The sequence below is a fragment of the Protomyctophum bolini genome (assembly GCF_963924005.1).
Source record: "Protomyctophum bolini genome assembly, chromosome: 16".
Taxonomy (NCBI): Eukaryota; Metazoa; Chordata; class Actinopteri; order Myctophiformes; family Myctophidae; genus Protomyctophum; species Protomyctophum bolini.
Genome location: NC_137877.1, coordinates 1656985 through 1671984, shown reverse-complemented (window position 1 = coordinate 1671984; position 15000 = coordinate 1656985). Strand labels below are relative to the sequence as shown.

The 15000-nt window shown below is 46.5% G+C and overlaps 1 protein-coding gene across 1 annotated transcript in view; it reads right to left on the bottom strand.

Annotated features, from left to right (window-relative positions):
* The window catches only part of rasgef1ba (RasGEF domain family, member 1Ba), a gene marked incomplete at its 5' end in the record, with an annotated part of 36964 nt that extends 32971 nt beyond the window's left edge, over window positions 1-3993 (bottom strand). The window contains 3 exons of the mRNA XM_080785224.1: window positions 255-392; window positions 819-962; window positions 3784-3993. Coding sequence (XP_080641350.1) covers window positions 255-392; window positions 819-962; window positions 3784-3993 — 492 coding nt within the window. The remainder of the gene's footprint in view (window positions 1-254; window positions 393-818; window positions 963-3783) is intronic.
* Between the last annotated feature and the right edge of the window lie 11007 nt (window positions 3994-15000).

The window sequence follows — 15000 nt, the reverse complement described above, 5'->3', positions numbered from 1 at the left end:
GGTCAGGGTTAGAGGTTTAGGGTCAGGGTTAGGGTTAGGGGGTTTAGGGTTAGGGGTTTAGGGTCAGGGGTTCTGGGGGACCCACCTCGTCCCCGCTGCCCAGCCTCTGGGTCAGGGTTAGGGGGTTTAGGGTCAGGGTTAGGGGGGTTAGGGTCAGGGTTAGGGGTTTAGGGTCAGAGGGTTAAGGTTAGGGGTTTTAGGGTTAGGGGTTCTGGGGTTAGGGGGTTTAGGGTCAGGGGTTCTGGGGGACCCACCTCGTCTCTGCTGCCCAGCCTCTGGGTCAGCTCCTTCAGGCTCCTCATCATCCTCTCGTCTCTGAAGTCGTACGGGAACGTCTCCGTCCACTCCGTCAGCAGCTGCAGGATCCTGGGAGCGATCTTCCTGCTCCTCGTCTGGGAAGGATGGCGTTCCCAACACACACACACACACGCACACACAAACAATTCAAAAGCCGGCCGGCACAGATATAATACACAGTTACGCACTAATTAGTTGTAGATTGTGGTGAGTGTTTGTTCAGTATTATTAAGAATTATGCTATGCTTTAAGCTGTTGAAAAATAGCAGATCTACCAGCTCGTATCGCTATACGAGCTGGTAGATCTGGGTAATTCTTTTTGAAAAATCGTGAAAATGTGGAGCAAATCTTTGAATATATACACATATATTCTGCGAACGTTTTTTAACTCAAATCTTTGCTTCTGGGGGTCGGTCGGTCCCTGGAACAACATCTTTTTGGGGGGTCGGGGGCCACAATCACATAATAATACTTCTAGGAGGTCCTTGACATGAAATAGTACAAGAAGAACCACTGGGTACCTTATCAGCCTGGGGGTCCACGAGACGCTGGGAGGGGTCCCCGAGACGCTGGTTCTCCGTGCTCAGCTGGCACACCCTGGCCATCAGCTCATGGGGCCGGATGAAAAGACGAGAGCTCAGCAGGAAGGTGAAGATGTACGTCCTCTGTTCGACCAAAGACAGAGACACAACATGAGACACATTAGGATGTACGTCCTCTGTCTGTCCCCACAGACAGAGACACAACATGAGACACATTAGGATGTACGTCCTCTGTCTGTCCCCACAGACAGAGACACAACATGAGACACATTAGGATGTACGTCCTCTGTCCGTCCCCCGTCCCCCAGACAGAGACACAACATGAGACATATTAGGATGTACGTCCTCTGTCCGTCCCCCAGACAGAGACACAACATGAGACATATTAGGATGTACGTCCTCTGTCCGTCCCCCGTCCCCCCCAAGACAGAGACACAACATGAGACACATTAGGATGTACGTCCTCTGTCTGTCCCCCCCAAGACAGAGACACAACATGAGACACATTAGGATGTACGTCCTCTGTCTGTCCCCCGTCCCCCCCAAGACAGAGACACAACATGAGACACATTAGGATGTACGTCCTCTGTCTGTCCCCCGTCCCCCCCAAGACAGAGACACAACATGAGACACATATTAGGATGTACGTCCTCTGTCCGTCCCCCGTCCCCCTCAAGACAGAGACACAACATGAGACACATTAGGATGTACGTCCTCTGTCTGTCCCCCGTCCCCCCCAAGACAGAGACACAACATGAGACACATTAGGATGAACGTCCTCTGTCTGTCCCCCGTCCCCCCCAAGACAGAGACACAACATGAGACATATTAGGATGTACGTCCTCTGTCCGTCCCCCGTCCCCCTCAAGACAGAGACACAACATGAGACACATTAGGATGTACGTCCTCTGTCTGTCCCCCGTCCCCCCCAAGACAGAGACACAACATGAGACACATTAGGATGTACGTCCTCTGTCTGTCCCCCGTCCCCCCCAAGACAGAGACACAACATGAGACATATTAGGATGTACGTCATCTGTCTGTCCCCCGTCCCCCCCAAGACAGAGACACAACATGAGACACATTAGGATGTACGTCCTCTGTTCGACCAAAGACAGAGACACAACATGAGACACATATTAGGATGTACGTCCTCTGTCTGTCCCCACAGACAGAGACACAACATGAGACACATATTAGGATGTACGTCCTCTGTCCGTCCCCACAGACAGAGACACAACATGAGACATATTAGGATGTACGTCCTCTGTCTGTCCCCCGTCCCCCCCAAGACAGAGACACAACATGAGACACATATTAGGATGTACATCCTCTGTCTGTCCCCCGTCCCCCCCAAGACAGAGACACAACATGAGACACATATTAGGATGTACGTCCTCTGTCTGTCCCCCGTCCCCCCCAAGACAGAGACACAACATGAGACACATATTAGGATGTACGTCCTCTGTCTGTCCCCCGTCCCCCCCAAGACAGAGACACAACATGAGACACATATTAGGATGTACGTCCTCTGTCTGTCCCCACAGACAGAGACACAACATGAGACATATATTAAGATGTTAGTCCTCTGTCTGTCCCCCGTCCCCCCCAAGACAGAGACACAACATGAGACACATATTAGGATGTACGTCATCTGTCTGTCTCCCCCAGGCAGCGGTGGCCGGACGGTTTGCGGAGCGGTCTTGATATCGGAAGGTCGCTATAGTTCGTATCCCCGGACCGGCACGTTAAAATTACCACAGCTGAAGTGCCCTTGAGCAAGGCATTGAACCCCTACCATGAAATGTTCTATGAGCAGGGCCTGGCTGTAAAGAAGTTCTTGAGCTTTAAGTCCAGTTACCCTGGGTAAACATAGTACCTTTCCTTTCCTTAGTCCAGTTACCCTGGGTAAACATAGTACCTTTCCTTTCCTTAGTCCAGTTACCCTGGGTAAACATAGTACCTTTCCTTTCCTTAGTCCAGTTATACCCTGGGTAAACATGGTACCTTTCCTTTCCTTAGTCCAGTTATACCCTGGGTAAACATGGTACCTTTCCTTTCCTTAGTCCAGTTATACCCTGGGTAAACACTAAACATAGTACCTTTCCTTTCCTTAGTCCAGTTATACCCTGGGTAAACATAGTACCTTTCCTTTCCTTAGTCCAGTTACCCTGCAGGGTAAACATGGTACCTTTCCTTTCCTTTCCCAGACAGAGACACAACATGAGACATATATTAAAGCTAGCCCAGCGCATGCACGCACATCCTCAGCGTGACCATTTTCTAACTCGGATGGAGAGAGCGCGCACACAGACGGAGACCACATGGACCAACATTGACGTCACATTATATACAAATCGCTTTCCAAGAAAGAATAACTAAAAAGGTTTTTTTTTATTTGGCTTCTGTGATTTTCGGTAGCCTGTGGGTGTCGACATAATCATCTGACTGTCATGTTGTTCTAGGTTTAACCCATTCTGGGCTGGGAACCCCCTTTTGGTGTTATAGCATCATGTCATGCTTTAGCTATTTAAAAATAGCAGATCTACAAGCTCGTAGCGCGCCACCGAGTGGCGCGCTACGAGCTTGTAGGTCTGCTATTTTTGAAAAATCGAGAAGAACGACTGACATATAGAAACATAGCTTTTTCAGAAAACCGTCATTTTCAAACAGACATTTTTTAGAATCTGATCTCAGGTCAGAATATATTAAGATGTCATCATGGATGACGTCACATTATATACAAATCGCTTTCCAAGAAAAATAACTTTTTCGGTAGCCTGTGGGTGTCGACATAATCATCTGACTGTCATGTTGTTCTAGGTTTAGTAAAGCGGTCTTGAAAAACATCTCTCTCTGTCTCTCTGGGTTCCGCTGGGGGGGGGGGGGGCAGTGAACTCAGACATGCGTACGCTACGCTACGACACGAGGCCAGAGAACTCACGTCAGGGTAGTAGTCGGCGGTCGGAACCAGGTGGTGGATCAGAGCCTCCAGCGACCCGGACACCAGGTGGTTGTCGTGGTAATACAGGCCCGCGTAGCCCCCGTCCTCCTGCTCCTCACTGGGCTGCCCGCTCTGGTTCTGCTGGTACTGCAGGTTCTTGTTGTAGACGCCGAGGCCCGACCCGAAGCTCTGGCTGGGAGTCTGAGGCATGGTGTCCTACAGGAGGGGATTTAAAACATTTGTTTGTTAAAACGTGGCAGTGTAAAATGGCGCAACACAGATGCAATTAACCCATTCTGACCGGGCACCCATTTTGGTGTTAGCATCATGTTATGCTTTACCTATTGAAAAATAGCAGATCTACAAGCTCATATCGCGCCACCGAGTGGCGCGATACGAGCTTGTAGGTCTGCTATTTTTGAAAAATTCGAAGAACGACTGACATTTTTAGAATCTGATCTCAGGTCAGAATGGGTTCATCAGACCAGTGTGTGTCCAGTGGAAACCTCGTATGAATCTGATCTCAGGTCAGAATGGGTTAACACATCCAGCCATCCATCCATCTTCAACCGCTTATCCGTAGTCGGTTTAATTGTACACTTTTTTTTGCTTTTGGCAATGTGAACACACACAGTATGTTTTCAATGTGAACACACACAGTATGTTTTCAATGTGAACACACACAGTATGTTTTCAATGTGAACACACACAGTATGTTTTCAATGTGAACACACACAGTATGTTTTCAATGTGAACACACACAGTATGTTTTCAATGTGAACACACACAGTATGTTTTCAATGTGAACACACACAGTATGTTTTCAATGTGAACACACACAGTATGTTTTCAATGTGAACACACACAGTATGTTTTCAATGTGAACACACACAGTATGTTTTCAATGTGAACACACACAGTATGTTTTCAATGTGAACACACACAGTATGTTTTCAATGTGAACACACACAGTATGTTTTCAATGTGAACACACACAGTATGTTTTCAATGTGAACACACACAGTATGTTTTCAATGTGAACACACACAGTATGTTTTCAATGTGAACACACACAGTATGTTTTCAATGTGAACACACACAGTATGTTTTCAATGTGAACACACACAGTATGTTTTCAATGTGAACACACACAGTATGTTTTCAATGTGAACACACACAGTATGTTTTCAATGTGAACACACACAGTATGTTTTCAATGTGAACACACACAGTATGTTTTCAATGTGAACACACACAGTATGTTTTCAATGTGAACACACACAGTATGTTTTCAATGTGAACACACACAGTATGTTTTCAATGTGAACACACACAGTATGTTTTCAATGTGAACACACACAGTATGTTTTCAATGTGAACACACACAGTATGTTTTCAATGTGAACACACACAGTATGTTTTCAATGTGAACACACACAGTATGTTTTCAATGTGAACACACACAGTATGTTTTCAATGTGAACACACACAGTATGTTTTCAATGTGAACACACACAGTATGTTTTCAATGTGAACACACACAGTATGTTTTCAATGTGAACACACACAGTATGTTTTCAATGTGAACACACACAGTATGTTTTCAATGTGAACACACACAGTATGTTTTCAATGTGAACACACACAGTATGTTTTCAATGTGAACACACACAGTATGTTTTCAATGTGAACACACACAGTATGTTTTCAATGTGAACACACACAGTATGTTTTCAATGTGAACACACACAGTATGTTTTCAATGTGAACACACACAGTATGTTTTCAATGTGAACACACACAGTATGTTTTCAATGTGAACACACACAGTATGTTTTCAATGTGAACACACACAGTATGTTTTCAATGTGAACACACACAGTATGTTTTCAATGTGAACACACACAGTATGTTTTCAATGTGAACACACACAGTATGTTTTCAATGTGAACACACACAGTATGTTTTCAATGTGAACACACACAGTATGTTTTCAATGTGAACACACACAGTATGTTTTCAATGTGAACACACACAGTATGTTTTCAATGTGAACACACACAGTATGTTTTCAATGTGAACACACACAGTATGTTTTCAATGTGAACACACACAGTATGTTTTCAATGTGAACACACACAGTATGTTTTCAATGTGAACACACACAGTATGTTTTCAATGTGAACACACACAGTATGTTTTCAATGTGAACACACACAGTATGTTTTCAATGTGAACACACACAGTATGTTTTCAATGTGAACACACACAGTATGTTTTCAATGTGAACACACACAGTATGTTTTCAATGTGAACACACACAGTATGTTTTCAATGTGAACACACACAGTATGTTTTCAATGTGAACACACACAGTATGTTTTCAATGTGAACACACACAGTATGTTTTCAATGTGAACACACACAGTATGTTTTCAATGTGAACACACACAGTATGTTTTCAATGTGAACACACACAGTATGTTTTCAATGTGAACACACACAGTATGTTTTCAATGTGAACACACACAGTATGTTTTCAATGTGAACACACACAGTATGTTTTCAATGTGAACACACACAGTATGTTTTCAATGTGAACACACACAGTATGTTTTCAATGTGAACACACACAGTATGTTTTCAATGTGAACACACACAGTATGTTTTCAATGTGAACACACACAGTATGTTTTCAATGTGAACACACACAGTATGTTTTCAATGTGAACACACACAGTATGTTTTCAATGTGAACACACACAGTATGTTTTCAATGTGAACACACACAGTATGTTTTCAATGTGAACACACACAGTATGTTTTCAATGTGAACACACACAGTATGTTTTCAATGTGAACACACACAGTATGTTTTCAATGTGAACACACACAGTATGTTTTCAATGTGAACACACACAGTATGTTTTCAATGTGAACACACACAGTATGTTTTCAATGTGAACACACACAGTATGTTTTCAATGTGAACACACACAGTATGTTTTCAATGTGAACACACACAGTATGTTTTCAATGTGAACACACACAGTATGTTTTCAATGTGAACACACACAGTATGTTTTCAATGTGAACACACACAGTATGTTTTCAATGTGAACACACACAGTATGTTTTCAATGTGAACACACACAGTATGTTTTCAATGTGAACACACACAGTATGTTTTCAATGTGAACACACACAGTATGTTTTCAATGTGAACACACACAGTATGTTTTCAATGTGAACACACACAGTATGTTTTCAATGTGAACACACACAGTATGTTTTCAATGTGAACACACACAGTATGTTTTCAATGTGAACACACACAGTATGTTTTCAATGTGAACACACACAGTATGTTTTCAATGTGAACACACACAGTATGTTTTCAATGTGAACACACACAGTATGTTTTCAATGTGAACACACACAGTATGTTTTCTCATGCCAATAAATACCGCCTCGTTGAATTGAATTGAGATTATCTTTAAATGAGACCTTATGGTCCCAGAGGGATATTTAGTTTCACAGCCCGTTAAACACATCAGGAGCATTAGCATTATACTACAGTAACTACGCATTGCACAACATACAGTAAACATGATACTGTTATGTAGAATCTCCATAAAGTATCCATGTCCATTAACGAACACAAAACAACATGTCAGCGAGGCAGTTTGTTTTAAGCATTATGTTATACTTAAGCTATTGAAAAATAGCAGATCTACAAGCTCATAGCGCGCCACCGAGTGCCGGGCTACGAGCTTGTAGGTCTGCTATTTTAGAAAAATAAATTCCTTGAATATACATTCTTTCAGAGCCAACGTTTTTAACTCAAATCTTTGCTTCTGGGAGGTTCCTGGAACAACATATTTTCAGATGGGGGTCAGCGGCCAAATACAGATAATTCTGGGGCTCTTTGACATGAAATACTTTGAGCACCAACTGACACAGAAACATAGGGTTTTAACCCTGTGAGAACCACTGACACAGAAACATAGGGTTTTAACCCTGTGAGAACCACTGACACAGAAACATAGGGTTTTAACCCTGTGAGAACCACTGACACAGAAACATAGGGTTTTAACCCTGTGAGAACCACTGACACAGAAACATAGGGTTTTTCAGAAAACTGTCAGGCTTTAGAATTAAGGCATTTGTATAATCTTGTGTCCGGTCTTAATAATGCTGCAAAATGGCTCAGTGGAAAAAACTCTCTCTTTTCCTCATGTCAAAGTGCCATGTCCGTTCCGATATTCCGTCTGTCCGTCCGAATGACATTAATCTGAAGTTTGAGCGGGAGATGCGTGTCATTGTCTATTGTTGCGTCGCTCCAGAGGCTTTGTGTGATGGCTTTGTGCTGTCGTCGTGCCCGTCAGCGGGTTTTGGGGCATGGGAGAGGGAGGGGGGGGCGTGGGAGGGGGGGGAGAGGGAGGGGTTTGGTTTCCGTCGGTGGTCTGACTCAGTAAGTTTAGTTAACCCATTTTGGGCGGGAACCCCCTTTTGGTGGTGTTAGCATTATGCTATGCTTTAGCTATTGAAAAATAGCAGATCTACAAGCTCATAGCGCGCCACCGAGTGGCGCGCTATGAGCTTGTAGGTCTGCTATTTTTGAAAAAAATCGAAGAACGACTGACCTAGAAACATAGCTTTTTCAGAAAACTGTCAGGATGTAGAAGACACTTTTTTAGAATCTGATCTCAGGTCAGAATGGAAAACTGTCAGGATGTAGAAGATATTTTATAGAATCTGATCTCAGGTCAGAATGAAAAACTGTCAGGAAGTAGAAGACACTTTTTTAGAATCTGATCTCAGGTCAGAATGAAAAACTGTCAGGATGTAGAGGACATTTTTATAGAATCTGATCTCAGGTCAGAATGGAAAACGGTCAGGATATAGAAGACATTTTTTTTTATCTGATCTCAGGTCAGAATGGAAAACGGTCAGGATATAGAAGACATTTTTTTAGAATCTGATCTCAGGTCACAATGGGTTAAGGCTTATGCGAAGCACAACATTGTTCACCAGCAGTGCATTCTGGGTATCCCCCCCCCCCCCACCCCTCCTACTTTACAGCTGTTTGACCACAAAAGCCAAGATGGCACAGACGACATCATCATCAGCAGCTCAAAGTTAAACAAACCCAGAATAGCCCCCAGGGAACATTTCCTCCTCAGACACAAACACAGACACTGTGTTTGTTTGGGAAATGGTTTTGGGTCTCAGTCAGAGAGAACCGCCCTTCCCTTCCCTTCCCTTCCCTTCCCTTCCTGACCTGACCCGACCGGCACCAGAATTCCTCCTCTTGTCCATTTCAAGATGCTGAAGTCTTATTATTACACGACGAGACTCGAGGGTTCTGTTAAAAATGATGTCGACCACTCCCCCACACGCCTCTGAAACGGGCCGATAGTGAGTATAGGACTTCTTACAGCAAATGGTGCATTTATAGAGCTCCTTAACCATAGCATTATTGCGAACGCAGTGAGCACTTACTATGAGACCTAGCAGATCATGTCTGTCTGTCTGTGTGTGTGTCTGTCCGTTTGTCTGTCCCGCTTTTGTGCCCATATATGGAGCCGAGTGATTACGTCACCATGACTCAGCCATAACCATATAAGGAGTCCCCAAAGCAGCTATACGTCCAAAACCCAAATATGTACGAGCTGCGTTCGCTTCCCGCGTTTGCGCGTCTTACTGGTTATATCGCCTATTTAGTTACCCAAAGCATTATATAGCGCCTTCGCCCCAAAGTACTTCACAATGAAGTACACCCTGAAGGCACCGACCTAAATGGTAAAACGGTGCATTCATAACACCGCCTTTATCCAAGGAGCTTTACATAGACTGTGCATCACATTCACACATTCATACACAGATGGCGGCGGAAACCATGCAAGGCACCAACCAGCACATCAGGAGCAATTATAGGGGTTCAGACAGAGTGTTGCTCAAGGACTTCTACCAGCTACTGTTATACTGTACCTATAAATTAAATTATAAATAAATAAAAACAAATAACATATGTTGTGCACAGACTTGAAATCTTGCCTCCCTCCCAGCGTTTCTGAATCATGTAAACTTGTAACGGCATTATTTATATAAATAAAGTTCCTGTTATGGTTGTGTGTGTGTGTGTGTGTGTGTGTGTGTGTGTGTGTGTGTGGGCAGCAGTCCGCTCTCCTCTGGGGGATGGGATGTTATGTTACTCATTCCAACACCGGAACAGTCCGCTCACATTGCGCCCACACACACACTCACACCCCCGCCCCATGTGTTCCTATACCGCCCAAACGCATGATCAGCTCTCTGTGTGCGCGCGCGTCTGTCTGCGTGTGTGTGTGTGTGTGTGTGTGTGTGTGTGTGTGTGTGTGCCAAAATGTGAAGAAGGGGAGCAGAGAGAGAGAGAGAGACAGACAGACATAACAGACAGAGAGAAAGAGAGAGTAGGTGTGTGTGTGTGTGTGTGTGTGTGTGTGTGTGTGTGTGTGTGTGTGTGTGTGTGTGTGTGTGTGTGTGTGTGTGTGTGTGTGTGTGTGTGTGTGTGTGTGTGTGTTTGTGCAAGCCTGTGGGCACTCAACGTGATTGCACAGTTACTTTGTGTAGGCTTATAAAAGTCCCTTCACACACAGACACATGAATCATGGTGTGTGCGTGTGTGTGTGTGACGTGTGTGTGTGTGTGACGTGTGTGCGTGTGTGCGTGCGTGTGACACATTTCCACACACGCACACACACACATTGTTGTGGACCTTGTCTTTACTAAGAGAGGAACTTTGTGTTATGGTTTTTTAAACTAAGAGATCTCTATAGTTTGGGCTCACATTAGGAACGATGCAAGTGGGTGGCGGTCCGTCGGGTGTGTAGAAGAGGTCAGGGTTGGAGTTATGCCCATACGGTATGCGCCGGAAATACATCAGATCTACAAACAATGTCACTCACAATTGGTGCTGCGCGGAGTTATAGCGCCTGCATGAGCTTGCAGATCAGCTGCTTTCGGTGCTATATATGTTTAAGCCGGGGTTGGAGTTGTGCCCGATTTAGACGTGTGCACAGCGCGCACATTGTGAGCTTGTAGATCTGCTTATTTCCAGCACATTGTTTTATCCATTTCCATAAGAATGGCGAACGTGTGGAGGAGTCAGTCAGTACAGCAGTCTGGCTGTGCATCTGTTGCACCATGTGGGTCCCCCCACGGAGCAGGGAGATTCATGGGGGTCCCCCCACGGAGCAGGGAGATTCATGGGGGTCCCCCCACGGAGCAGGGAGATTCATGGGGGTCTCCCTCTCTCATGAGGGAGAGAGCAGGGAGATTCATGGGGGTCGCCCACAGAGCAGGGAGATTCATGTGGATGGCCCCCGTGATCCGCACACTTGTCACGCCCCCCCGCCACGGAGGTCACAACAAGTGTGCATAAAACACCTTCACGCGGCATCACGGTGCTAAGACGTTCTACCATGGGGTACCTGTGTTTACCTGTGTTTAAAGTACTTTAAACCACATTAAAAAAAACACAATTACCCCCAAAGAAACCTGAATGTACCGCGATCCGTCTCTACAACTAACCGGAACCACTCACTACAAGTAACACATGTATGTCCACTGTGCCCCCCACTGTGCCCCTCCCTCCCCCCCACCCCCCCCCCCCCCACACTGTGCCCCCCCCGTGTGGATGTGTGTGTGGTTTGGATGGGACAGATCAGATCAGAGGGCCAGACAGTGAGCTGTGAGCGCGCTCCACTGCTGCACGGTCAATATAATGCTAATTAGTGGGCCGGTTTGGTAAAACACCTCCAACCGCCTCCCCCCTTCGGACCTCCCCCAAACCCCCCCCCCCCCCCACAAACCACCCCCCCCCCTTCCGGAACCCCTCCTATGTCCGTGCAGCTGCGAGGCCAGCAGTAGACATAATCGTATAAAAGTGTAAAAACAGGGAATGGTTACAGACAGGAGGAACGGGAGGGGGGGACGGGAGGGGGGGACGGGAGGGGGGGCCCATTTGGCTTCCAGGTGTCCTGGTGGGATAGTTAGTGAGGACTGAGGGGGTGGGGAAGGGGAGGGGGTAGGAGGGGGGGGGGGGTAGGAGCACATGTCAGGTCCTCCTCATCGTCGCACCGAGACCAAAACAAACTTTAGCACTCTGCTGTTGTTTTTTTAAGGCTGGCTGGCTGTCGGCCTGCACCCGGCCGGGTGGTAACTGGAGTGTCAACAAACAAAGACAGAGCGAACAACAACACCACCACTACCACTCCGTCTGTCTGTCCGTCCGTCCGTCTGTCCCACTCCCCTACAAACAACCATTTGTTTGTGTGGCGTGCATGGTTTTAAGCCATTCTGACCTGAGATCAGATTCTAAAAACAAAAAAATCTTCCACATCCTGACAGTTTTTCTGAAAAAGCTGTGTTTCTATGTGTCAGTCGTTCTTCGATTTAAAAAAAAAATAGCAGACCTACGAGCTCGTAGCGCGCCACTCGAGCTTGTAGATCAACTGTTTTACTTCAGTCAAAGTACCAATACTGCAATTTAGAACTACTCCGTTACAAGTAAAAGAACGGAATTGAAAATGTACTTGAGTAAGACCACCACCACTCCGTCCGTCCGTCCCACTCCCCTACAAACAACCTGTACTTGAGTAAGACCACCACCACTCCGTCCGTCCGTCCGTCCCACTCCCCTACAAACAACCTGTACTTGAGTAAGACCACGACCACTCCGTCCGTCCGTCCCACTCCCCTACAAACAACCTGTACTTGAGTAAGACCACCACCACTCCGTCCGTCCGTCCCACTCCCCTACAAACAACCTGTACTTGAGTAAGACCACCACCACTCCGTCCGTCCGTCCCACTCCCCTACAAACAACCTGTACTTGAGTAAGACCACGACCACTCCGTCCGTCCGTCCGTCCCACTCCCCTACAAACAACCTGTACTTGAGTAAGACCACGACCACTCCGTCCGTCCGTCCCACTCCCCTACAAACAACCTGTACTTGAGTAAGACCACCACCACCACTCCGTCCGTCCGTCCCACTCCCCTACAAACAACCTGTACTTGAGTAAGACCACGACCACCACTCCGTCCGTCCGTCCCACTCCCCTACAAACAACCTGTACTTGAGTAAGACCACCACCACTCCGTCCGTCCGTCCCACTCCCCTACAAACAACCTGTACTTGAGTAAGACCACCACCACTCCGTCCGTCCGTCCGTCCCACTCCCCTACAAACAACCTGTACTTGAGTAAGACCACCACCACTCCGTCCGTCCGTCCGTCCGTCCGTCCCACTCCCCTACAAACAACCTGTACTCGAGTAAGACCACCACCACTCCGTCCGTCCGTCCGTCCGTCCGTCCCACTCCCCTACAAACAACCTGTACTCGAGTAAGACCACCACCACCACTCCGTCCGTCCGTCCGTCCGTCCCACTCCCCTACAAACAACCTGTACTCGAGTAAGACCACCACCACCACTCCGTCCGTCCGTCCGTCCGTCCCACTCCCCTACAAACAACCTGTACTCGAGTAAGACCACCACCACCACTCCGTCCGTCCGTCCGTCCCACTCCCCTACAAACAACCTGTACTCGAGTAAGACCACCACCACCACTCCGTCCGTCCGTCCGTCCGTCCCACTCCCCTACAAACAACCTGTACTCGAGTAAGACCACCACCACCACTCCGTCCGTCCGTCCGTCCCACTCCCCTACAAACAACCTGTACTCGAGTAAGACCACCACCACCACTCCGTCCGTCCGTCCGTCCCACTCCCCTACAAACAACCTGTACTTGAGTAAGACCACCACCACCACTCCGTCCGTCCGTCCGTCCCACTCCCCTACAAACAACCTGTACTTGAGTAAAAGTACAAAAGCATCGGCATCATAATGTACTTAAAGTACTAGAAGTAAAAGTACTCATTGTGCAGAATGTGCCATTTCACAAGTTCAAAGTGTAAACAAAAAAAAGATTGTAGATTGGCTATTTTCAAATGGCCAAAATGTATATATGTAGGGTTGAAGTGATTAATGTACGTTTTCTAGTGAAAGTTTAAATCCCCAAAGTAACTAGTAACTACGCACCCCAACCTCCACGGGGCAGCACACCTAAACCTAACCTAACCCATGTCTAACCAATGACTAGTCTAAACCTAACCTCCCACGGGGCAGCACACCTAAACCTAACCTAACCCATGTCTAACCAATGACTAGTCTAAACCTAACCTCCCACGGGGCAGCACACCTAACCTAACCTTAACCCATGTCTAACCAATGACTAGTCTAAACCTAACCTCCCACGGGGCAGCACACCTAAACCTAACCTTAACCCATGTCTAACCAATGACTAGTCTAAACCTAACCTCCCACGGGGCAGCACACCTAAACCTAACCTAACCCATGTCTAACCAATGACTAGTCTAAACCTAACCTCCCACGGGGCAGCACACCTAAACCTAACCTTAACCCATGTCTAACCAATGACTAGTCTAAACCTAACCTCCCACGGGGCAGCACACCTAAACCTAACCTAACCCATGTCTAACCAATGACTAGTCTAAACCTAACCTCCCACGGGGCAGCACACCTAAACCTAACCTACCCATGTCTAACCAATGACTAGTCTAAACCTAACCTCCCACGGGGCAGCACACCTAAACCTAACCTAACCCATGTCTAACCAATGACTAGTCTAAACCTAACCTCCCACGGGGCAGCACACCTAAACCTAACCTTAACCCATGTCTAACCAATGACTAGTCTAAACCTAACCTCCCACGGGGCAGCACACCTAAACCTAACCTAACCCATGTCTAACCAATGACTAGTCTAAACCTAACCTCCCACGGGGCAGCACACCTAAACCTAACCTAACCCATGTCTAACCAATGACTAGTCTAAACCTAACCTCCCACGGGGCAGCACACCTAAACCTAACCTAACCCATGTCTAACCAATGACTAGTCTAAACCTAACCTCCCACGGGGCAGCACACCTAAACCTAACCTAACCCATGTCTAACCAATGACTAGTCTAAACCTAACCTCCCACGGGCAGCACACCTAAACCTAACCTAACCCATGTCTAACAATGACTAGTCTAAACCTAACCTCCCACGGGGCAGCACACCTAAACCTAAACCTAAACCCATGTCTAACCAATGACTAGTCTAAACCTAACCTCCCACGGGCAGCACACCTAAACCTAACGCTT